The following is a 27,548-nucleotide window of genomic DNA, read 5'->3' on the forward strand; positions in this document are numbered from 1 at the left end:
GGCATTAAAACACTTCTTGCCCACTATTGAGACAGTTCACCCACGCAAGGTCCGTTAGAACGATGTACTGCAGCTGTCACTGCATTCCCTATGAGAGGATATGAGAGTTAGACTACTTTTAAAATGATCCTACATGAACTGGAGACGATATAGAGTTGAATAAAAATATGTTTCCAAATGTCTTTATCAACATATCATCTTGTTTACTCAATGTGTTAACATGTTAACACACAGAGGGTTTTATACATCATGTTAACACACAGAGGGTTTTATACATCATGTTAACACACAGAGGGTTTTATACATCATGTTAACACACAGAGGGGAGACGACAGACAGACAAGTAGTCGTCATTTCAGTGACATCACTGTCTTTACGAGCGCCGACCTTGAAGAGGAGAATTCTCATCCCAATCCCGACTGACTTTGTTCATGTCTATATTCTGAACATCTCATAGGCTTATATAAATTTTCTACTTACCTACATGAAGAATTAATTAATTACTACCGCAGAGCTCTGATGGTACATGAAGAATTAAAACGTGTGGGTTTAATTACCGCTGTTGTATTAACTTGCCTGAATGTAAGTTGGGGAAATAACACAACTAAATGGAGGAGTGACATATCCCAACATTTTCAACTACTTTGTGAATTCTCCAGGTTATAGTATTAATATACAAATAATCTTGCAAGATGCTGTTTGGATAATTGTCCAAAAATAAATAGCCTATAAAAATGATACATGAGAGACCAGATGCGTCTGTGACGTATATACCATGAGACCACTTAAATATATTATGTATTATATATACCATGAGACCACTTAAACTTTACATTTCAGATGCCAGAACTTTTGAGACACTGATGGAGAATATTATAGTATATTGTGGGTTGTATATTGAGATGGCAGGTATGTCACATTAACTCTCTTACTGCCAAGAACGACTTTGGACGAGTTTTGGAGGGAAAAAAAACAGGAAAACACTTTATTAGAACACAAACAAACGCTACAGCCTCAGTAGTCAACCAGTGAAATGAGGGTATTTTAGGATGTCTCTCATAGGGATTGCATTGACAGCTGCAGTACATCGTTCTAACAGACATTGAGTGGGTGCACTGTCTCAATTGTGGCCGTGAAATGTGTCCCTGTGTGTGTGTGTGTGTCTCTATCCATTCATTGATTGACTAATTGGTTGACTGACTGATTGATGTATTGATGTGTTATTTCTCTCTGTTTCAGGGGGCGTGTCAGAGTCCAGCTGTTCAGGGGGCGTGTCAGAGTCCAGCTGTTCAGGGGGCGTGTCAGAGTCCAGCTGTTCGCAGTGGCAGAATGAACCTGTTCTCTCTGATGCAGAGTATCAGTCTACTGGATGAAGAGATGAATGAACAGGTTATTATTTTATTAATATTAATTAAACAGAGTATCAGTCTACTGGATGAAGAGATGAATGAACAGGTTATTATTTTATTAATATTAATTAAACAGAGTATCAGTCTACTGGATGAAGAGATGAATGAACAGGTTATTAATGTATTAATATTAATTAAACAGAGTATCAGTCTACTGGATGAAGAGATGAATGAACAGGTTATTAATTTAAATGACTAGTAGGTTATATTACTGAAACATGTATCTGCTCTGACAGAAATGATCCAGGATGTCAGCAGAATCCTCAGCAGGACTTAAAGCACAGAGCTCACATCACACTGTCCTAAGATTATTATTATTATTATGTCAGGTATGATCTCTACCTAGTAGATCACTGAACCTAGTAGATCACTGAACCTAGTAGATCACTGAACCTAGTAGATCACTGAACTAGAGTTCTCAAGGGGCCTGAAACGAACAGAAAAGGTGTCATTATGTGCCTAATGTCCTCAAAGTCATGCAGCCAACAAGCTTTGAACTGATCAGATTGGACCTTCTGTTCCAGAGGTAATGGACAAAACATCTTGAAAACGACCATGTTAGCCGTTTTTCTGATGTTTGAGTTTTGGCCATTTTCACCAGTGTGTTTTTTAATAACCGGAGCTAGAAAGGTTTAACAGAGATGAAGTAAAGTTCACTTTGAGCTGCATCCATCCTATCCACTGCCATGTCCGTCAGCCTGTTATGGAAATAATGTACTATATCCAGTCGAGGTGAAGCTGAAGTCCAACCTTACCGTTAGGCCGTTAGGGGCAGTTGACATTTATTTATTGGGGGTAATAGAATTCATTTTATTTATTTATTTTTTTACGGAACCCGAGGCTCTGCTCTGCCTGGCTAATTAGCATACATGTAATACATCTAATTAGCATACATTTAATACATCTAATTTGCATACATTTTCATCTCGGCTCGGCCCGAAAACGTCAGGTCTGGTAGGGTTGGGTTCGGGCAGAATTTGAGAACTCTACTGAACCTAGTAGATCACTGAACCCTATTGGACCCTAACCCTCTGACACTGAACCTAGTAGATCACTGAACCCTATTGAACCCTAACCCTCTGACACTGAACCTAGTAGATCACTGAACCTAGTAGATCACTGAACCCTATTGGACCCTAACCCTAACCCTCTGACACTGAACCTAGTAGATCACTGAACCCTATTGGACCCTAACCCTAACCCTCTGACACTGAACCTAGTAGATCACTGAACCCTATTGGACCCTAACCCTAACCCTCTGACACTGAACCTAGTAGATCACTGAACCCTATTGGACCCTAACCCTAACCCTCTGACACTGAACCTAGTAGATCACTGAACCCTATTGGACCCTAACCCTAACCCTCTGACACTGAACCTAGTAGATCACTGAACCCTATTGGACCCCAACCCTAACCCTCTGACACTGAACCTAGTAGATCACTGAACCCTATTGGACCCTAACCCTAACCCTCTGACACTGAACCTAGTAGATCACAGAGATCCTCTGACACAGTTCTATTGTCAGTACAGAGACATGGAGCCTCCAGCCTCTGTAACTCTGCCTGTCAATCTCACACTGTCTGAATCACTAGATACTTTAAAGTGAGATCTTAAGACATAATGTGTATATCTATGTTTTAGATAGCATGTTATTTAGACAGATGCCAGGTTCATTATTCACATGGTATCCTATAGTTTATATAGAGATTATTTATTATTATTTTTATAGTAAAACTCCTCACAAAATGTTCAGAAAACTAACTTCGATTATTTCTCCACTTCAATAATACCAATTTGTATCGTATTTTATATCATTTTCATCGTTGATTAGTCACCTTTACAACCAGGTATAATTAGTGGAATGAGTAACACAGCTAAACGTGTGGGTATCGCCCTCAAAGAATTTACCAAAATCCCCCAATATGCTTCTGTTGGTAATGCTCTCGTTTTGAGTGACCTGCCAGCACAGTGACTGACTGGCACCTGAACATGGGTTCTGCAACAAACATCTGTCAGTGGAAGAAAACCTATGGTTCCTCAGTGAAGCGAGGGTGAGGAACCGGTCTTCTTGGGTTGTTGTCTTCCTTTGAGACGTCACCAGTCTCACAGAACATGAGTTAATAAATGGTACCCGGGCTGACACCACATAATGTCACTCTGCATAACAGAACACAAGCAGCTTCACTTGCCCTGTTGCATCATGGGTCTTATCCTGAAGGGACAAACGTGTTATCTTTCCACCAGTGTTGCTGCTTGGAGCATCAACACAAACTTAACAAAGAACCCATGTTCAGGTGTCAGTCACACTCCTCTCAGCAGGCATGTGACTGGCAGGTCACTCAATACGAGAGCCATTACCAACAGAAACATATTGGGGGATTTTGGAAGACTTTTTGGGGGGCGCTACCCACACGTTTAGCTGTGTTACTCATTCCACGAATGCACCATCCTTACAAGCTGTACCTCTCTGTAAAGGTAAGTAATCAACGATAAAAATGATATAAAATACAATACAAATTGGTATTATTAAAGGGCAGAAATAATCAACTGAAGCTTTTTGTGAGGAGTTTATATAGTTTAGAAGTTTAGACTGATTCTACTGTCTCTGTGTTCTATGTAGAGATGAGATCCTTTAGGAGTTTAATGGTTCCCTTTAACCATTCATATATATATATACCACACTGGTTCTCAAAGTGTGGTCCAGGGACCCTCTGGGTTCCTAATGGACCCTTAAAGGTCTGTAACTCTGAGAGTTACTGATGGTTCTAGAACCACAGGTATTATAATAGTATATCAGACATATAGAACCACAGGTATGACTGGTTACCTTGTTTATTGTCACTCTGGATAAAGAGTCTGATAATGATAAATTATAAATTGTATTTATTTTTATACGTTTTTTTTTTTTCTTCGTATCTCCCAGTTGCCGGGCAGTCCCAAGCGGTCTCCGGGGCAACGGAGGCGGAGCCAACACGGCCGCAGCAGGGGATTGGTCCACCAGAGAGCCTGTATGGACAGCTCCCCTGAGCCCCCCCGACAGGAAGTGACACCTGAACCACAGGAAGTGACACGACCAGACGGGGCAACCATGGAGTGATGGAGGAGAGAGAGAGAGAGAGGGAGGTCTGTGGGGGGGGGCACACACTAACACACTGTTAATTAACATCTGGTCCGGGACCCATAAGGGTCCAGATGCCTTTATGGGTCAGGGTTAGGGTTAGAGTGAGGTTCCATTTGTACCTCAGATGTTCTTTCCATCTTTACTGAACCTTTGTCTCTGTCTAAAGATGTCTCTGCTTTAGTTAAGTCAGCTTCTCAAACATGTCAAAGACCCACATTCATGTGAATTTGGCTGTGGACCCCCACCTCAGGGACCCCCATCTGAAAATAGGTGTCAGGGAGGGACCCCCATGTGTGATTTTGTCGTTAAAATGTTTCAGATTTTTTTGAATATACTGTAGCCGATCTACAATACCTGATATATCTGGGGGATAAAGTGGTTAAAATGATTGTGATGCTATATTACCTAATTTAGCTGGGGACCCCCTGGAACCCCTGGGGGTCCCCAGACCCCACGTTTGAGAACCACTGATTCAAACATCCAAAGACATTGACAGGGACATTCTTTGCACAAATTAAACATAATAATAATAATCTTTATTTTGCACATTAAGTCTTATTTCAGTCACAAGCATTAAGATGTTATTTGTTTAAAATGATTCCTGAGGCTTTTATGAGCCTTTATTGGATCCCTGAGAGAGAGAGGAAAGGGTCCGGCCAGCCGGGAATCGAACCAGGCTGCCAGGCTTTAGAGCCCACGTGGTACGGGCCCTAACCGCTGGGCCATGGGGGCGGGGCCATGGGACAGAATGTTTTCAGTATTATTGATACGATCATGTTTATCATTTAATATTTATATCTAATGACTCCTCCCCCTGCAGACCTCCCTCACTCCTTATTGGTTGAAATCTATGCAATTCAAGTTCCACTGTATTTGTATTTCCTGTTTAAAGGTGTAATATATGGATGCATTTTAAAGGTAGGATGGGTGATATTCTGTGTTGAAATACGTGTTAAATAGCTCTATTTTCTGATAGTAATCATTGCTATAACAGAGTCTCCATGTTTCTACAGCTCTTTAATAAACAGAAAATACATTCTCAGCCGTGGATACCAATTTGATCCAATCAGGAGAGAGATAGAGGATAAACAAGTGGAACATTATGTTCTGTTTATTAAAGAACTGGAGACCATGTGACTGAACATTAAAGTGCTTTAACCTTTTAACAAAAAACATTTTGTTTTAACCAAGAAATATCACGTACCCTACCTTTTAAGACCTTTTCTATTTCTTTTTCAACACCATATACAAGCTTCCACCCTGTTTAGTTTTGTGTTAAAGTTCTGTGTCTCTATTATCAACTCTTATGAAAGGATAAAGAAGTATTTACAGATATAAGTATTTAAAACGTCTGCTATGATAGAACACTGTCCACCACGATGCCAAACCATGTGTTCCAACCTGCCAATGAGGTTCAATGAATATTGATGAATATTCATGAGGTTCAATGAAAATTAATGAGGTTAAATAAATAGAAATGAATGTTGTGAATCAGTGTTTTAACGCTCTAATAACTCATTCAGTGGTTCTCAAACCTTTTCATTTCAAGGACCCCATAACTCTGACAGTGTACAACGGGTCCATTTGGTTCCATTTGTACACTGTCAGAGTTACCGGTCAATTAGCTGCGGACCCCCTTAAGGGAAACCCCTCAAGGACCCCTGGGGGTCCCCGGACCCCACTTTGAGAACCACAGATGTAGTTTCTATGTTGTTGAAGCAGGTGGTTGTTGTTTTATTCATGTTGATCCTCATGGAACAGCTTGAGACTAAAGAATGAATACGTTTATTCTACCAGAGGATGATTCTGTCAAAAGCTTCTCAATGGGAACGGAGTCTCTTTTTGTTGCACAAATGTAACAAATGTAACAAACCTCTGAGTTTCATTGTAAAGCATGTTTTGTTGTCAGAATCCATCCTCTGAGCTACAACTATTCCAGTTGGTTGTGACTGTGACCACACCCTTAGTTTATTCCATTTAGACCAGGAACGCATCTGTGTTGATTTCTTTGGCTACTCAAAAAATAGCAGATCTACAAGCACCGTGCTATGAGCTTGTAGATCTGCTATTTCTTTTAAAGATCGTGAACATTTTTGCAAATCTTTGAATATATATTTTTTAAGTGAACATTTGTAACTCAAATCTTTGCTTTTGTGGGGGGGGGGGGGGGCTGGAACCAAATATATTACAATGTTCTGTAGTTTAATAAGTTTATTGAATATTGAAGACGCCACACAATGGATACATCGTGTCACACTCCTAGTCTGGTGTGCTTGCGCCCCCTCCTGTCCAGGCCCTGTAATGACAGTCAGTAACATGCCTAGTAAACCCACAATATAACAGTTCTCTTTAAATATATATAGATATTCAAAGATCTGCACACATTTTCAAGATTTTTCAGAAATAGCAGATCTACAAGCTCATAGCACGGCACCGAGTGCCGCGCTATGAGCTTGTAGATCTGCTATTTTTTGAATAGCCAAAGAAATGAAAAGTGAAAAGAAGTAAAAATGACACAGATGTGTTCCCGCTCTAAATGGGTTATTCTAGTTTATTTCCATATATAAATATAAACAGACCTCTGAGATATATATATATAATATATATATATGTATATGTATCATATATAAATATAAACAGACTTCTGACATATGGAGATGAAAGCATTCAGTCTGCATAGATGACCTTTGAACCCTTAAAGCTGCTCTACGTAACTTGATTTGAACCCGGCTCTCCTGCACAAGAGCAGAAATGTTTTTTTTTTACCACTGGGCCAATAGAGCCTGTCTGCTTGCTCAGGGGAGACATAGAATGTTGACCTTCACTAAATTACGTAGTACAGCTTTAAGACCAAGTTTGGAAAACCTTTGTAAAATGATGTTCCTGTTGAACTGTTGTTCCTCAAAGTAGGAACAACAGTTTAAAAGTGTTTTTTATGGCTATAGATGTATTCTATATTTGTAGATCTATAATGTATTCTATATTCAGATTGAATGTGTTGTCTTCCATATAAGGAGATGTTTGTGTCGAGGGGTTAAAATTAACCCCCGCTATGCTGAAGTGCCTTGATGCTGAAATGAACCGCTGTATCCCTGGTGTCCGGATTCAGGGCAACTTTTCAAAACAATATCAGATCTGCAAGTTCACAGCGGTTGTAGATCTGTTTTTTTCCTTATTTTTTCCCCAGATAGGGTTCAAGTGGTGATGATGTCACTTTGTTTTATAAATCCAGCTCTGTGACTTTAAGGTTATGGTTTCTTACGGGTGAATTCATTATGTTTCATTTCTTACTTGGTTTTTGGTTTTTGTTTTTTCAACTGTTTTCAAACATGGCATGAACTTGCATGTCTTCCTGTAGACACTATCGCTGCCTGCATGTTTATACACATGGTTTTCTATTGACCAGGGTGTGCCTGCCTAAATATGTTTGTATGTATGTATGTATGTACAACCAGATGTTTTCTATTGACCAGGTTGTGGCCTGCCTACATGTTTCTATGGTATGTATGTATGTATATATGATGCATGTACGTTAGTACGTACCTGTGTAACAAACCAGATGGTTTTCTATTGACCAGGGTGTGCCTGACTACGTCCTACGTATGTATTTGTAACCAAGATAAATTATTCACCATCATTTAATATCGGTTCTCATTTCTCACGCTCTACATTCCTCTTTAATATATTCATCCAATTAACTCTGACTGATTTGATTCATCAGCATCTTATGTTCTAACCTTAACGATGCTTCACATCCTCCAGCACTTTATCACCTCCACCCTCTGAGCCAAATAATGCTGTTATTATTTTACCATTTAAATCATTATTCAACAATGTTTAAAATAATGCTGTTATCAATGAGTTTTCATATTATTCTCCACTGTTGGTCACAAAGCTGTTGGTTCCATCCATCCAGAACAAACTCACTGTTTACAGAACAAAGACATGAATAAATGATTCTAATGAAACCAAAACACTCTGTTTGTCTTTAACTTCTTTATTCAGTGAAGAAACAAGTCGGTCAGAAACCGTGCAGCTGGTCTGTGGAAAATGTCTTTATGAGAGAAACTCTGTGTGAAGGAAAGGAAACGTCTGTGTGAAGGAGAGGAGGAGAGGAAGCTTGTGTTCATGTTCCAACGTACTTCCTTCTAGGTTCACTCAGAGTGACTCCTCCTTCCTTCATGGCCGTCCTGAAGGACTGGACCTGTTGTTAGAAACACAAAACTATTTATAATGTATTCATTTATCAGAGTGACTTATGATGACTTATAATGACAGAGTGACTTACAGTAAACAAGGTAAACACATATGTAACAGTTTAGTGGGATCCACTGGCTCCTTCAGTAAGGGCATTTCTTATTGGTTAGTGGGTGGCTCCTCATTGATTAACACAGGTGTCTATGTTAAAGCGGTGCCAGCAGTCTAAATGAGGTAAGATGTGTTCCTCACCACTAGAGTCTGTATGTTTACTGTGATGAATACTGTCTGATCTAAACATGCTAAATGTACATACATGAAGTAGTGATGCTTTGTACATGTATTCAGTTAGTCATGTTGACAAACCTAACGGTTTATTGTTTACAACAAACTGCTGCTAATTCTGAGGCTGGGGTGTGTTACACCAAAAGAGGTGTCTGACCAGAGTATCTATTCTTACCAGATACATATTGTTTTGTTTTATTTAATTGTGTTGTATGTTTATTATTGTTAGAATAGGCCAGTGACAGTCTATATTAGATTTGCCCAAGACTTGCTGAGGCTTGGGTGTGTTACACCAAAAGAAGTGTCTGATCAGAGACGTGTGTCTATTCTTACCAGAATAAACTGTCAACAAAGAGAGAAGTGATCTGGAACTGCATTAATCCACAACACAAAGCAGATCAACCGTTACACATACATAGACTGTAGAGAGACAGTGTCGTGTCTCAGTAAACTAGGATCACAGGTAAACCCTAACCCTAGACTCAGTAGAGTATCCAACAAATACATAAAGTAATCTGTACATTAAAACTATATAAACTACAGGATACCAGGTGAACAAATGAACCCGGCATCTGACTGAATAACATCTAAATGACCCAATGACCTTTGCATAAGGCAGTGGTGTGTTCAAGGTTTTTTTCTGAGGTTTACAATAATCATTCCCTAAACGACATGCTGCTGGTCGTAGTGATTTTTAATGGATGAAATGGTTCGTATAGTATCTACACTTGGCTATGAAGATGTTCTGCAGGTCACACTACGTATACAGCGTAACACGGTAGAACACACCACTGCTTCATGGTTATCAAGGCTTTAAGTGTTACAGGCTTATTTATGTTTTTAAATGTTCACACATAATGCCACGCCCCAAAATAGGGACCGGGGAGAAAATAGTTAGAAGGGAAGTTGATGTTTTGTCTCAAGTCCAGTCAGACATGTTTGTGTGTTCATTCAGTGAAGTGTTGAAACACAACCTGTAGCTCTCTGCGTCTGCATGTTTTCACTAAAACCATGTTGTGTATCTGTTTCTCTGAGCTTTATTACTGATGACAACAACTAGAATACTCATCACTGTGTCCTGCTGGTCCTCTCTGACTGAGACGTAATAATCATTGGTACCTTTTCATTTCCTAGAAGTTATAGGATGGGTAAATAAATGCAGAGGACGCATTTCTGACCTGGGAAACACTGCTTTCAGCATCGATGCACCAGGTTCTTAGAACCTCTTTCAACAAGATCTTAAACTGAATACCGGCCTAGCATCTACTAAATACCCTAGTCATACATGTTATGGCATGTTTTCCTAACACGGTGCAGCCTAGTGGAATACAAGAACCCTCGCCCCAAAACACGCTCGCCCCGCGTCAAATCCCACCTCGGAACGGTCGCCACCTGGTATTCCTAACCTTAACCTCAGTAAAACTATGTCTAAACCTAACCTTATTCCTAACCTTAACCTCAGTAAAACTATGTCTAAACCTAACCTTATTCCTAACCTTAACCTCAGTAAACTATGTCTAAACCTAACCTTATTCCTAACCTTAACCTCAGTAAACTATGTCTAAACCTAACCTTATTCCTAACCTTAACCTCAGTAAACTATGTCTAAACCTAACCTTATTCCTAACCTTAACCTCAGTAAAACAAATACAAGAACCACTGGGGGCGAGTGTGTTTTGTGGCGAGAGTGTGTTCTGGTGTGTAGTCCCCAGTGTGTAGTTGTACTGACAGCGTCAAAGCGGTACTGTAGCAGTGTGTAGCAGTGTGTAACAGTGTGTAGTTGTAACAGTGTGTAACAGTGTGTAGTTGTAACAGTGTGTAACAGTGTGTAGTTGTAACAGTGTGTAACAGTGTGTAGTTGTAACAGTGTGTAACAGTGTGTAGTGTTACTCACAGCGTCAGAGCGGTACTGTAGCAGTGTGTAGCAGTGTGTAGTTGTAGCAGTGTGTAACAGTGTGTAGTTGTAGCAGTGTGTAACAGTGTGTAACAGTGTGTAACAGTGTGTAGTTGTAACAGTGTGTAGTTGTACTCACAGCGTCAGAGCGGTACTGTAGCAGTGTGTAGCAGTGTGTAGCAGTGTGTAGTTGTAGCAGTGTGTAGCAGTGTGTAGTTGTAGCAGTGTGTAACAGTGTGTAGTTGTAGCAGTGTGTAACAGTGTGTAACAGTGTGTAACAGTGTGTAGTTGTAACAGTGTGTAACAGTGTGTAACAGTGTGTAGTTGTAACAGTGTGTAGTTGTACTCACAGCGTCAGAGCGGTACTGTAGCAGTGTGTAGCAGTGTGTAGCAGTGTGTAGTTGTAGCAGTGTGTAGCAGTGTGTAGTTGTAGCAGTGTGTAACAGTGTGTAGTTGTAGCAGTGTGTAACAGTGTGTAACAGTGTGTAACAGTGTGTAGTTGTAACAGTGTGTAGTTGTACTCACAGCGTCAGAGCGGTACTGTAGCAGTGTGTAGCAGTGTGTAGCAGTGTGTAGTTGTAGCAGTGTGTAGCAGTGTGTAGTTGTAGCAGTGTGTAACAGTGTGTAGTTGTAGCAGTGTGTAACAGTGTGTAACAGTGTGTAACAGTGTGTAGTTGTAACAGTGTGTAGTGTTACTCACAGCGTCAGAGCGGTACTGTAGCAGTGTGTAACAGTGTGTAGTTGTAGCAGTGTGTAACAGTGTGTAGTGTTACTCACAGCGTCAGAGCGGTACTGTAGCAGTGTGTAACAGTGTGTAGTTGTAACAGTGTGTAGTTGTAACAGTGTGTAACAGTGTGTAGTTGTAGCAGTGTGTAACAGTGTGTAGTGTTACTCACAGCGTCAGAGCGGTACTGTAGCAGTGTGTAACAGTGTGTAGTTGTAACAGTGTGTAGTTGTAACAGTGTGTAACAGTGTGTAGTTGTACTCACAGCGTCAGAGCGGTACTGCCAGGGGATGCTCCTATACACCATCCTGGTGATGCCCGCCTGGTGGCAGCGCTGTGCCAGCACCTCGCCCACAGCCTGGCACGCTGCCACGCAGTGGGTGGAGCCTAGCTCCTGTTTCACCGCCCACTCTCTGGTGGAACAGGACAGAACCGGATCGGGACCGCCGGCCGAGAACACCTCCGCTGTCACATGATGCTGGGTCCTAGAGAACACCAGCCTGGAGAGACAGAGAGGTCAAAGGTCACATGATGCTGGGTCCTAGAGAACACCAGCCTGGAGAGACAGAGAGGTCAAAGGTCACATGATGCTGGGTCCTAGAGAACACCAGCCTGTAGAGACAGAGAGGTCAAAGGTCACATGATGCTGGGTCCTAGAGAACACCAGCCTGGAGAGACAGAGAGGTCAAAGGTCACATGATGCTGGGTCCTAGAGAACACCAGCCTGGAGAGACAGAGAGGTCAAAGGTCACATGATGCTGGGTCCTAGAGAACACCAGCCTGGAGAGACAGAGAGGACACTACACTGTCTCTGTATTCTATGATCCTATAGTTTACTGAGACACTACACTGTCTCTCTGTATTCTATGATCCTATAGTTTACTGAGACACTACACTGTCTCTGTATTCTATGATCCTATAGTTTACTGAGACACTACACTGTCTCTCTGTATTCTATGATCCTATAGTTTACTGAGACACTACACTGTCTCTGTATTCTATGATCCTATAGTTTACTGAGACACTACACTGTCTCTCTGTATTCTATGATCCTATAGTTTACTGAGACACTACACTGTCTCTGTATTCTATGATCCTATAGTTTACTGAGACACTACACTGTCTCTGTATTCTATGATCCTATAGTTTACTGAGACACTACACTGTCTCTGTATTCTATGATCCTATAGTCTACTGAGACACTACACTGTCTCTGTATTCTATGATCCTATAGTTTACTGAGACACTACACTGTCTCTGTATTCTATGATCCTATAGTTTACCGAGACACTACACTGTCTCTGTATTCTATGATCCTATAGTTTACCGAGACACTACACTGTCTCTCTGTATTCTATGATCCTATAGTTTACTGAGACACTACACTGTCTCTCTGTATTCTATGATCCTATAGTTTACTGAGACACTACACTGTCTCTCTGTATTCTATGATCCTATAGTTTACTGAGACTCTACACTGTCTCTCTGTATTCTATGATCCTATAGTTTACTGAGACTCTACACTGTCTCTGTATTCTATGATCCTATAGTTTACTGAGACACTACACTGTCTCTGTATTCTATGATCCTATAGTTTACTGAGACACTACACTGTCTCTCTGTATTCTATGATCCTATAGTTTACTGAGACACTACACTGTCTCTCTGTATTCTATGATCCTATAGTTTACTGAGACTCTACACTGTCTCTCTGTATTCTATGATCCTATAGTTTACTGAGACTCTACACTGTCTCTCTGTATTCTATGATCCTATAGTTTACTGAGACACTACACTGTCTCTGTATTCTATGATCCTATAGTTTACTGAGACACTACACTGTCTCTGTATTCTATGATCCTATAGTTTACTGAGACTCTACACTGTCTCTGTATTCTATGATCCTATATTTTACTGAGACTCTACACTGTCTCTGTATTCTATGATCCTATAGTTTACTGAGACACTACACTGTCTCTGTATTCTATGATCCTATAGTTTACTGAGACACTACACTGTCTCTCTGTATTCTATGATCCTATAGTTTACTGAGACACTACACTGTCTCTCTGTATTCTATGATCCTATAGTTTACTGAGACACTACACTGTCTCTCTGTATTCTATGATCCTATAGTTTACTGAGACACTACACTGTCTCTGTATTCTATGATCCTATAGTTTACTGAGACTCTACACTGTCTCTGTATTCTATGATCCTATAGTTTACTGAGACTCTACACTGTCTCTGTATTCTATGATCCTATAGTTTACTGAGACACTACACTGTCTCTGTATTCTATGATCCTATAGTTTACTGAGACACTACACTGTCTCTCTGTATTCTATGATCCTATAGTTTACTGAGACTCTACACTGTCTCTCTGTATTCTATGATCCTATAGTTTACTGAGACACTACACTGTCTCTGTATTCTATGATCCTATAGTTTACTGAGACACTACACTGTCTCTGTATTCTATGATCCTATAGTTTACTGAGACTCTACACTGTCTCTGTATTCTATGATCCTATAGTTTACTGAGACTCTACACTGTCTCTGTATTCTATGATCCTATAGTTTACTGAGACACTACACTGTCTCTCTGTATTCTATGATCCTATAGTTTACTGAGACACTACACTGTCTCTCTGTATTCTATGATCCTATAGTTTACTGAGACACTACACTGTCTCTCTGTATTCTATGATCCTATAGTTTACTGAGACACTACACTGTCTCTGTATTCTATGATCCTATAGTTTACTGAGACTCTACACTGTCTCTGTATTCTATGATCCTATAGTTTACTGAGACTCTACACTGTCTCTGTATTCTATGATCCTATAGTTTACTGAGACACTACACTGTCTCTCTGTATTCTATGATCCTATAGTTTACTGAGACACTACACTGTCTCTGTATTCTATGATCCTATAGTTTACTGAGACACTACACTGTCTCTATGTATTCTATGATCCTATAGTTTACTGAGACACTACACTGTCTCTGTATTCTATGATCCTATAGTTTACTGAGACACTACACTGTCTCTCTGTATTCTATGATCCTATAGTTTACTGAGACACTACACTGTCTCTGTATTCTGTGATCCTATAGTTTACTGAGACACTACACTGTCTCTCTGTATTCTATGATCCTATAGTTTACTGAGACACTACACTGTCTCTGTATTCTATGATCCTATAGTTTACTGAGACACTACACTGTCTCTGTATTCTATGATCCTATAGTTTACTGAGACACTACACTGTCTCTCTGTATTCTATGATCCTATAGTTTACTGAGACACTACACTGTCTCTGTATTCTATGATCCTATAGTTTACTGAGACACTACACTGTCTCTGTATTCTATGATCCTATAGTTTACTGAGACACTACACTGTCTCTGTATTCTATGATCCTATAGTTTACTGAGACACTACACTGTCTCTCTGTATTCTATGATCCTATAGTTTACTGAGACACTACACTGTCTCTGTATTCTATGATCCTATAGTTTACTGAGACACTACACTGTCTCTGTATTCTATGATCCTATAGTTTACTGAGACACTACACTGTCTCTGTATTCTATGATCCTATAGTTTACTGAGACACTACACTGTCTCTGTATTCTATGATCCTATAGTTTACTGAGACTCTACACTGTCTCTGTATTCTATGATCCTATAGTTTACTGAGACACTACACTGTCTCTGTATTCTATGATCCTATAGTTTACTGAGACACTACACTGTCTCTATGTATTCTATGATCCTATAGTTTACTGAGACACTACACTGTCTCTGTATTCTATGATCCTATAGTTTACTGAGACACTACACTGTCTCTGTATTCTATGATCCTATAGTTTACTGAGACACTACACTGTCTCTATGTATTCTATGATCCTATAGTTTACTGAGACACTACACTGTCTCTCTGTATTCTATGATCCTATAGTTTACTGAGACACTACACTGTCTCTCTGTATTCTATGATCCTATAGTTTACTGAGACACTACACTGTCTCTGTATTCTATGATCCTATAGTTTACTGAGACACTACACTGTCTCTGTATTCTATGATCCTATAGTTTACTGAGACACTACACTGTCTCTCTGTATTCTATGATCCTATAGTTTACTGAGACACTACACTGTCTCTGTATTCTATGATCCTATAGTTTACTGAGACACTACACTGTCTCTATGTATTCTATGATCCTATAGTTTACTGAGACACTACACTGTCTCTCTGTATTCTATGATCCTATAGTTTACTGAGATACTACACTGTCTCTCTGTATTCTATGATCCTATAGTTTACTGAGACACTACACTGTCTCTGTATTCTATGATCCTATAGTTTACTGAGACACTACACTGTCTCTGTATTCTATGATCCTATAGTTTACTGAGACACTACACACACACACACACACCTGTGGTAGAACTCTCGGTGAGGCCAGGTGGTTTTCCATCCTCGGTCCTTCACAGCCAGGGCCATCTGCTCCAGGTTTCTGGGGTTCCTGTTGGTGAAGGAGGGGCTGACAGCCTCCTCTTCCTCAGTGGAGGGTCTGGGTTGGGGGGCCGCACTCAACCACCGCACTGACAAAACACAGAGTTAACTTTTTTATGTGGTGTCATTTTATAGTCATTTTATCAGACGCTCTTTATCCAGAGTGACTTATAGTAAACAAGGTAAACACATCGTAGTGTCTCAGTAAACTATAGGATCAGGTAAACCAAGGACAAATAATGATACAATTAAAAGCCAGAGTAATTAACACTCTATAGTAATGATTACTATCACAATATAGTTATTTTAAAACATAAAATATCACGTATCCTGTCTTTAACATGTTAATTAAATCAGTATCATTAATACAGAATTACACATTTAAGTTGACTATTAATCGTCTCTCAAATAATTGTGATTAATGATTTAATTGTGTTCGTTGAACATAAGAAGCCTTTTATGCTTCATAATAAAAGATTTACACACAGAGCAGCAGATATGATAAATAACTGAAATATACAAAGACAATATCGACATATTTAATAATGTCTTTGAACATGAAAATAAAGCAGAAATAGCAGATCTACAAGCCTGAAGATCTGCTATTTCTGCTATTTTTATATTTGAAAATGTGTGAAACATTTTAACATTATTATGACTTTATTATTCAAATGATTATGTCAAAAGAATTGTGTTTAGACGATTATGTAATAATCTAAATGAATTTAATATAATATATATAATGACGATATAATAATAATTTAAATGAATTATGTCATCTAACAGAGTAATTAACATGTGTAATTAAATAACAAAGTAATAAAGAACAATAATTAATTACCTGATGATTTTAAAGCTGTATTAGAACATAACTTCCTCAGATGAAGATTAATTTCTCCTAAAAGAGACATCTTTGTCATTAAGAATGACTGAATGACTGAATGACAGGAACTATCAGATATATAAACACTAATAGATGAATAATAGACTGAATGAGGTTTTAAAACGTTATAAAGTCATATTTATATAATTTTAACATGAACACTCTGCCATCTTTGACATTCGGACAACATCCGGTGCAGCGTTCTAAAAGGGTCCGGACAGAAACAAACACTTCCTGTTGTAACAGTTCCTCCTCCATGCTCCACCCCTTAACTCTATGCTCCGCCCACTTGACGTTAACGTTCCGTTTCCCTGGCAACCAAAGCACTATGTTGCCAGATTCTGTGAGAGAAATGAGCAACAAGTTCCATGAAAACGGCTCGGTCTGAGCACTTTTTGAAAATAGCAGAACTACAAGCTCACAGAAGATCTACAAGATCTACAAGCTCATCGTCCGCTATGTGACGCATTGTGAGCTTGTAGATCTGCTATAAAAAAAATTAAAAAAATCTTGAAAAAAATGACAAACACAATATTCTCAGATGGGGGTCTGCGCTACAGACACATACTTTGGGGGTCTTTAATTATTGCTTAAACAACAATTAAAACATTTGTAAACAAGCCCCAAATATTAAAGCATTTACACTTTACCGTCAAGCCCCCCAAAAAAACACAACTACTATTTACCAGCGTCTTTACAGACAAACAAAGTCGCTTATAATAAGCAGACATGGCGAGAGAGAGAGAGAGAGAGAGAGAGAGAGAGAGAGAGAGAGAGAGAGAGAGAGAGAGAGAGAGAGAGAGAGAGAGAGAGAGAGAGAGAGAGAGAGAGAGAGAGAGAGAGAGAGAGAGAGAGAGAGAGAGAGAGAGAGAGAGAGAGAGAGAGAGAGAGAGAGAGAGAGACCCTTGTTAGTTTCCACCATAGAGTTATAATATATAATAGAGTTATATAATATATATATATGTATTATAGAGTGATATTATATTATAGGGTTATATATATTATGGAGTTATAATATATGGTTTATTAATAGTTATATATGGTTTATTATTAGTTATAATATATGGTTATATAATAATAAAAAGTTACATAATATATATATATATATATAACTCTATAATATATATATATATATATGTATGTATGTATGTATGTATGTATGTATGTATGTATGTATGTATGTATGTATGTATGTATGTATGTATGTATGTATGTATGTATATATATATATATATATATATATATATATATATATATATATATATATATATATATATATATATATATAATGTATTTATTTATTTTTCCCACATTCCCACACAACATAATATAATATATTATAATATATTATAGAGTTATATAATATATATATATGTATTATAGAGTGATATTATATTATAGGGTTATATATATTATGGAGTTATAATATATGGTTTATTAATAGTTATATATGGTTTATTATTAGTTATAATATATGGTTATATAATAATAAAAAGTTACATAATAAATATATATATATATAACTCTATAATATATATATATATATATATATATATATATATATATGTGTATGTATGTATGTATGTATGTATGTATGTATGTATGTATGTATGTATATATATATATATATATATATATATATATATATATATATATATATATATATATATATATATAATGTATTTATTTATTTTTCCCACATTCCCACACAACATAATGTCACTCATATTCATTCTTAGAACAACTACTTTACAGTGGTGTAAAGTAACTAAGTACATTTACTCAAGTACAGTACTTAAGTACAATTTTGGAGTATGTTTCACTTTAATGGAGTTTGTCCAATTTTCTGTACTTCAGTCATTTAACCGCTTAAACTTTAAGTGGTTAAATGACTGAAAATACATTTTAACATGAATCCAACATTTTAATAAACATCAGATTAATAAAAAGTTATTAAAATGTTTTAAACCAGATGCTGTAGTTTATATAATAAGATGACGTTTCATTCATGGTTTGTATAAATATTTAAATTAAATTCATTCATGCTAGTTTACTTCACATCCATTCTTTTAAAGTTACTTTTCCATTCGGTACATTTGTGCACCGTCGTATGACGGTGCACAAATGTGCACAAAAGCGCCCAAAATAGCAGATCTACAAGCCCACAACGCGTCGCAGATGCGTAGCGTTATGGGCTTGTAGATCTGCTATTATTTTCATCAGAAAGCTCGCTTCCTGGTGTCTCTCCTTCGACAATCAGAAAGGACAACGGCTCAGTGTCGCCCTCCTGTGGTTCATCGTTGCCTCCACACTCTGTGCTTTGAGCAGCATTGTGATGCAAAATGTGTTAAAAAGTGGGTAATAGCGCCCTCTGGTGGGTGATCTACCAAGTGTAGGTAATTTATGAATGTATGTTAGCTTTATTTTATCTTCATGTTGTTATTAGGTGTTTTACATGTTTTATTGTTGTATTAAAAGATAGAAGATTATTTGACACAACTGTCGATTGAAACAAAGAAAGTTTTACAATAAATACAGGACTTGTTTTTAGTTATATTACACTGAGAAGCTAGCCAGCCAGCCGACTAGCTAGCTGGCTAGGTGGCTAGCCGGCTAGGCTAGTGGATGTAAACACAGTCACATTTTAAGATAGGGATTTCCGGTGGGACAAGTTGAAATCGGTGACCTATTGCATTCTGTGACTGGGTACTACTGCGGCTGCGTGTTGCCGAAAAGAGCCGATCTACGAGCTCGGCTGTTTTCGGCACGCGTCACCGTCGTACGGCTAAAATATAAACTAACCTTTGTGAGGACTGAGCATGCGCAGTTTGTGCTAGCTTTAGCCATTGTTAGCTTTATTTTATCTTCATGCTATTATCAGGTGTTTTACATGTTTTATTGTTGTATTAAAAGATAGAAGATTATTTAACACAACTGTCGATTGAAATAAAGACAGTTTTACAATAAATATGGGACTCGTTTTTAGTTATATTACTTGAGAAGCTAGTCGGCAAGCTAGCTAGCTGGCTAACTGGCTAGGTGGCTAACTGGCTAGCGGATGTAAACACAGTCACATTTTAAGACAGAGATTTCCGGTGTGACAAGTTGAAATTGGTGACCTATTGAATTCTGTGACTGGGTACTACTGCGGCTGCGCGTTGCCGAAAATAGCCGATCTACGAGCTCGGCTCTTTTCGGCGCGCGTCACCGTCGTACGGCTAAAATATAAACCGACATTGTGAGGACTGAGCATGCGTAGTTTGCGATAGCTTTAGCCATTGTTAGCTTTATTTTATCTTCATGCTATTATCAGGTGTTTTACATGTTTTATTGTTGTATTAAAAGATAGAAGATTATTTAACACAACTGTCGATTGAAATAAAGACAGTTTTACAACAAATATGGGACTTGTTTTTAGTTATATTACTTGAGAAGCTAGTCGGCAAGCTAGCTAGCTGGCTAACTGGCTAGGTGGCTAACTGGCTAGCGGATGTAAACACAGTCACATTTTAAGACAGAGATTTCCGGTGTGACAAGTTGAAATCGGTGACCTATTGAATTCTGTGACTGGGTACTACTGCGGCTGCGCGTTGCCGAAAATAGCCGATCTACGAGCTCGGCTCTTTTCGGCGCACGTCACCGTCGTACGGCTAAAATATAAACCGACATTGTGAGGACTGAGCATGCGTAGTTTGCGATAGCTTTAGCCATTGTTAGCTTGCCTTTATTTTATCTTCATGCTATTATCCAGGTGTTTTACATATTTTATTGTTGTATTAAAAGATAGAAGATTATTTAACACAACTGTCGATTGAAATAAAGACAGTTTTACAATAAATACAGGACTTGTTTTTAGTTATATTACTTGAGAATATATATATATATTATATAACTCTATAATACATATATATATATATTATAACTATAATATATTATAACTCTATAATATATATATATAACCCTATAATATAATATAACTCTATAATACATATATATATATTATATAACTCTATAATATATTATAACTTTATAATATATATATATATATATATATATATATATATATATATATATATATATATATATATATATATATATATATATATAATGTATTTAATGTATTTATTTATTTTTCCCACATTCCCACACAACATAATGTCACTCAGTACAACTACTTTACAGTGGTGTAAAGTAACTAAGTACATTTACTCAAGTACAGTACTTAAGTACAATTTTGGAGTATGTTTCACTTTAATGGAGTTTGTCCAATTTTCTGTACTTCAGTCATTTAACCGCTTAAACTTTAAGTGGTTAAATGACTGAAAATACATTTTAACATGAATGCTGCTATTATTTTCATCAGAAAGCTCGCTTCCTGGTGTCTCTCCTTCGACAATCAGAAAGGACAACGGCTCAGTGTCGCCCTCCTGTGGTTCATCGTTGCCTCCACACTCTGTGCTTTGAGCAGCATTGTGATGCAAAATGTGTTAAAAAGTGGGTAATAGCGCCCTCTGGTGGGTGATCTACCAAGTGTAGGTAATTTATGAATGTATGTTAGCTTTATTTTATCTTCATGTTGTTATTAGGTGTTTTACATGTTTTATTGTTGTATTAAAAGATAGAAGATTATTTGACACAACTGTCGATTGAAACAAAGAAAGTTTTACAATAAATACAGGACTTGTTTTTAGTTATATTACACTGAGAAGCTAGCCAGCCAGCCGACTAGCTAGCTGGCTAGGTGGCTAGCCGGCTAGGCTAGTGGATGTAAACACAGTCACATTTTAAGATAGGGATTTCCGGTGGGACAAGTTGAAATCGGTGACCTATTGCATTCTGTGACTGGGTACTACTGCGGCTGCGTGTTGCCGAAAAGAGCCGATCTACGAGCTCGGCTGTTTTCGGCACGCGTCACCGTCGTACGGCTAAAATATAAACTAACCTTTGTGAGGACTGAGCATGCGCAGTTTGTGCTAGCTTTAGCCATTGTTAGCTTTATTTTATCTTCATGCTATTATCAGGTGTTTTACATGTTTTATTGTTGTATTAAAAGATAGAAGATTATTTAACACAACTGTCGATTGAAATAAAGACAGTTTTACAATAAATATGGGACTCGTTTTTAGTTATATTACTTGAGAAGCTAGTCGGCAAGCTAGCTAGCTGGCTAACTGGCTAGGTGGCTAACTGGCTAGCAGATGTAAACACAGTCACATTTTAAGACAGAGATTTCCGGTGTGACAAGTTGAAATTGGTGACCTATTGAATTCTGTGACTGGGTACTACTGCGGCTGCGCGTTGCCGAAAATAGCCGATCTACGAGCTCGGCTCTTTTCGGCGCGCGTCACCGTCGTACGGCTAAAATATAAACCGACATTGTGAGGACTGAGCATGCGTAGTTTGCGATAGCTTTAGCCATTGTTAGCTTTATTTTATCTTCATGCTATTATCAGGTGTTTTACATGTTTTATTGTTGTATTAAAAGATAGAAGATTATTTAACACAACTGTCGATTGAAATAAAGACAGTTTTACAACAAATATGGGACTTGTTTTTAGTTATATTACTTGAGAAGCTAGTCGGCAAGCTAGCTAGCTGGCTAACTGGCTAGGTGGCTAACTGGCTAGCGGATGTAAACACAGTCACATTTTAAGACAGAGATTTCCGGTGTGACAAGTTGAAATCGGTGACCTATTGAATTCTGTGACTGGGTACTACTGCGGCTGCGCGTTGCCGAAAATAGCCGATCTACGAGCTCGGCTCTTTTCGGCGCACGTCACCGTCGTACGGCTAAAATATAAACCGACATTGTGAGGACTGAGCATGCGTAGTTTGCGATAGCTTTAGCCATTGTTAGCTTGCCTTTATTTTATCTTCATGCTATTATCCAGGTGTTTTACATATTTTATTGTTGTATTAAAAGATAGAAGATTATTTAACACAACTGTCGATTGAAATAAAGACAGTTTTACAATAAATACAGGACTTGTTTTTAGTTATATTACTTGAGAATATATATATATATTATATAACTCTATAATACATATATATATATATTATAACTATAATATATTATAACTCTATAATATATATATATAACCCTATAATATAATATAACTCTATAATACATATATATATTATATAACTCTATAATATATTATAACTTTATAATATATATATATATATATATATATATATATATATATATATATATATATATATATATATATATATATATATATAATGTATTTAATGTATTTATTTATTTTTCCCACATTCCCACACAACATAATGTCACTCAGTACAACTACTTTACAGTGGTGTAAAGTAACTAAGTACATTTACTCAAGTACAGTACTTAAGTACAATTTTGGAGTATGTTTCACTTTAATGGAGTTTGTCCAATTTTCTGTACTTCAGTCATTTAACCGCTTAAACTTTAAGTGGTTAAATGACTGAAAATACATTTTAACATGAATGCTGCTATTATTTTCATCAGAAAGCTCGCTTCCTGGTGTCTCTCCTTCGACAATCAGAAAGGACAACGGCTCAGTGTCGCCCTCCTGTGGTTCATCGTTGCCTCCACACTCTGTGCTTTGAGCAGCATTGTGATGCAAAATGTGTTAAAAAGTGGGTAATAGCGCCCTCTGGTGGGTGATCTACCAAGTGTAGGTAATTTATGAATGTATGTTAGCTTTATTTTATCTTCATGTTGTTATTAGGTGTTTTACATGTTTTATTGTTGTATTAAAAGATAGAAGATTATTTGACACAACTGTCGATTGAAACAAAGAAAGTTTTACAATAAATACAGGACTTGTTTTTAGTTATATTACTTGAGAAGCTAGCCAGCCAGCCGACTAGCTAGCTGGCTAGGTGGCTAGCCGGCTAGGCTAGTGGATGTAAACACAGTCACATTTTAAGATAGGGATTTCCGGTGGGACAAGTTGAAATCGGTGACCTATTGCATTCTGTGACTGGGTACTACTGCGGCTGCGTGTTGCCGAAAAGAGCCGATCTACGAGCTCGGCTGTTCTCGGCAGGCGTCACCGTCGTACGGCTAAAATATAAACTAACCTTTGTGAGGACTGAGCATGCGTAGTTTGTGCTAGCTTTAGCCATTGTTAGCTTTATTTTATCTTCATGCTATTATCAGGTGTTTTACATGTTTTATTGTTGTATTAAAAGATAGAAGATTATTTAACACAACTGTCGATTGAAATAAAGACAGTTTTACAACAAATATGGGACTTGTTTTTAGTTATATTACTTGAGAAGCTAGTCGGCAAGCTAGCTAGCTGGCTAACTGGCTAGGTGGCTAACTGGCTAGCAGATGTAAACACAGTCACATTTTAAGACAGAGATTTCCGGTATGACAAGTTGAAATTGGTGAACTATTGAATTCTGTGACTGGGTACTACTGCGGCTGCGCGTTGCCGAAAATAGCCGATCTACGAGATCGGCTCTTTTCGGCGCACGTCACCGTCGTACGGCTAAAATATAAACCGACATTGTGAGGACTGAGCATGCGTAGTTTGCGATAGCTTTAGCCATTGTTAGCTTGCCTTTATTTTATCTTCATGCTATTATCAGGTGTTTTACATATTTTATTGTTGTATTAAAAGATAGAAGATTATTTAACACAACTGTCGATTGAAATAAAGACAGTTTTACAATAAATACAGGACTTGTTTTTAGTTATATTACTTGAGAATATATATATATATTATATAACTCTATAATACATATATATATATTATAACTATAATATATTATAACTCTATAATATATATATATAACCCTATAATATAATATAACTCTATAATACATATATATATATTATATAACTATAATATATTATAACTTTATAATATATATATGTATATGTATATATATATATATATATATATATATATATATATATATATATATATATATATATAATGTATTTAATGTATTTATTTATTTTTCCCACATTCCCACACAACATAATGTCACTCAGTACAACTACTTTACAGTGGTGTAAAGTAACTAAGTACATTTACTCAAGTACAGTACTTAAGTACAATTTTGGAGTATGTTTCACTTTAATGGAGTTTGTCCAATTTTCTGTACTTCAGTCATTTAACCGCTTAAACTTTAAGTGGTTAAATGACTGAAAATACATTTTAACATGAATCCAACATTTTAATAAACATCAGATTAATAAAAGTTATTAAAATGTTTTAAACCAGATGCTGTAGTTTATATAATAAGATGACGTTTCATTCATGGTTTATATATATAAATATTTAAATTAAATTAGTTTACTTCACATCCATTCTTTTAAAGTTACTTTTCCATTCGGTACATTTGTGCACCGTCGTATGACGGTGTCGAGCGCCCAAAATAGCAGATCTACAAGCCCACAACGCGTCGCAGATGCGTCGCGTTGTGGGCTTGTAGATCTGCTATTATTTTCATCAGAAAGCTCGCTTCCTGGTGTCTCTCCTTCGACAATCAGAAAGGACAACGGCTCAGTGTCGCCCTCCTGTGGTTCATCGTTGCCTCCACACTCTGTGCTTTGAGCAGCATTGTGATGCAAAATGTGGGTAATAGCGCCCTCTGGTGGGTGATCTACCAAGTGTAGGTAATTTATGAATGTATGTTAGCTTTATTTTATCTTCATGTTGTTATTAGGTGTTTTACATGTTTTATTGTTGTATTAAAAGATAGAAGATTATTTAACACAACTGTCGATTGAAACAAAGAAAGTTTTACAATAAATACAGGACTTGTTTTTAGTTATATTACTTGAGAAGCTAGCCAGCCAGCCGACTAGCTAGCTGGCTAGGTGGCTAGTCAGCTAGGCTAGCGGATGTAAACACAGTCACATTTTAAGACAGGGATTTCCGGTGGGACAAGTTGAAATTGGTGACCTATTGCATTCTGTGACTGGGTACTACTGCGGCTGCGCGTTGCCGAAAATAGCCGATCTACGAGCTCGGCTGTTTTCGGCACGCGTCACCGTCGTACGGCTAAAATAAAAACTAACCTTGACTGAGCATGCGCAGTTTGTGCTAGCTTTAGCCATTGTTAGCTTTATTTTATCCATGCTATTATCAGGTGTTTTACATGTTTTATTGTTGTATTAAAAGATAGAAGATTATTTAACACAACTGTCGATTGAAATAAAGACAGTTTTACAATAAATACAGGACTTGTTTTTAGTTAAAACACTTGAGAAGCTAGCCAGCCAGCCAGCCGACTAGCTAGCTGGCTAACTGGCTAGGTGGCTAACTGGCTAGCAGATGTAAACACAGTCACATTTTAAGACAGAGATTTCCGGTGTGACAAGTCGAAATTGGTGACCTATTGAATTCTGTGACTGGGTACTACTGCGGCTGCGCGTTGCCGAAAATAGCCGATCTACGAGCTCGGCTGTTTTCGTTGCTTGTCACCGTCGTACGGCTAAAATATAAACCGACATTGTGAGGACTGAGCATGCGTAGTTTGCGATAGCTTTAGCCATTGTTAGCTTTATTTTATCTTCATGCTATTATCAGGTGTTTTACATGTTTTATTGTTGTATTAAAAGATAGAAGATTATTTAACACAACTGTCGATTGAAATAAAGAAAGTTTTACAACAAATACGGGACTTGTTTTTAGTTATATTACTTGAGAAGCTAGCCCGCTAGCTGGCTAGCTGGCTGGCCTGGCTAGGTGGCTAGCCAGCTAGGCTAGCGGATGTAAACACAGTCACATTTTAAGACAGGGATTTCCGGTGTGACAAGTTGAAATCGGTGACCTATTGAATTCTGTGACTGGGTACTACTGCGCCTGCGTGTTGCCGAAAAGAGCCGATCTACGAGCTCGGCTGTTTTCGGCACGCGTCACCGTCGTACGGCTAAAATATAAACTAACCTTTGTGAGGACTGAGCATGCGCAGTTTGTGCTAGCTTTGGCCATTGTTAGCTTTATTTTATCTTCATGCTATTATCAGGTGTTTTACATGTTTTATTGTTGTATTAAAAGATAGAAGATTATTTAACACAACTGTCGATTGAAATAAAGAAAGTTTTACAACAAATATGGGACTTGTTTTTAGTTATATTACTTGAGAAGCTAGTCGGCAAGCTAGCTAGCTGGCTAACTGGCTAGGTGGCTAACTGGCTAGCAGATGTAAACACGTCACATTTTAAGACAGAGATTTCCGGTGTGACAAGTTGAAATTGGTGACCTATTGAATTCTGTGACTGGGTACTACTGCGGCTGCGCGTTGCCGAAAATAGCCGATCTACGAGCTCTCAACATCGGGTCTTTTCGGCGCGCGTTACCGTCGTACGGCTAAAATATAAACCGACCTTTGTGAGGCCACCCACCAGAGGGCGCTATTACCCACTTTTTAACACATTTTGCATCACAATGCTGCTCAAAGCACACAGTGTGGAGGCAACGATGAACCACAGGAGGGCGACACTGAGCCGTTGTCCATTCTGAGTGTCAAGAAGAGACACCAGGAAG

At 37.9% G+C, this 27,548-nt stretch overlaps 2 protein-coding genes across 2 annotated transcripts in view; one reads left to right on the forward strand and one right to left on the reverse strand.

The window, feature by feature from the left end:
• Positions 1 to 6,655, forward strand: part of LOC308075836 (protein phosphatase Slingshot homolog 3) — a 39,586-nt gene extending 32,931 nt beyond the window's left edge. Inside the window, exons 16-17 of the mRNA XM_080415812.1 lie at positions 1,240 to 1,389; positions 4,336 to 6,655. Coding sequence (XP_080271938.1) covers positions 1,240 to 1,389; positions 4,336 to 4,509 — 324 coding nt within the window. The 3' untranslated portion in view covers positions 4,510 to 6,655. The remainder of the gene's footprint in view (positions 1 to 1,239; positions 1,390 to 4,335) is intronic.
• A 1,855-nt stretch (positions 6,656 to 8,510) lies between these two features.
• On the reverse strand, positions 8,511 to 17,230 carry mrpl18 (mitochondrial ribosomal protein L18). Its single transcript, XM_080417006.1, has 4 exons — positions 17,002 to 17,230; positions 16,084 to 16,249; positions 11,899 to 12,133; positions 8,511 to 8,737 (listed from the first exon to the last, which is right to left on the reverse strand). The coding sequence occupies exons 1-4, from the start codon at positions 17,078 to 17,080 to the stop codon at positions 8,660 to 8,662; spliced, it is 558 nt and encodes a 185-aa protein (XP_080273132.1). The 5' UTR covers positions 17,081 to 17,230; the 3' UTR covers positions 8,511 to 8,659.
• Between the last annotated feature and the right edge of the window lie 10,318 nt (positions 17,231 to 27,548).

Source organism: Gymnoscopelus braueri, assembly GCF_963280865.1.
Source record: "Gymnoscopelus braueri genome assembly, chromosome: 20".
Taxonomy (NCBI): Eukaryota; Metazoa; Chordata; class Actinopteri; order Myctophiformes; family Myctophidae; genus Gymnoscopelus; species Gymnoscopelus braueri.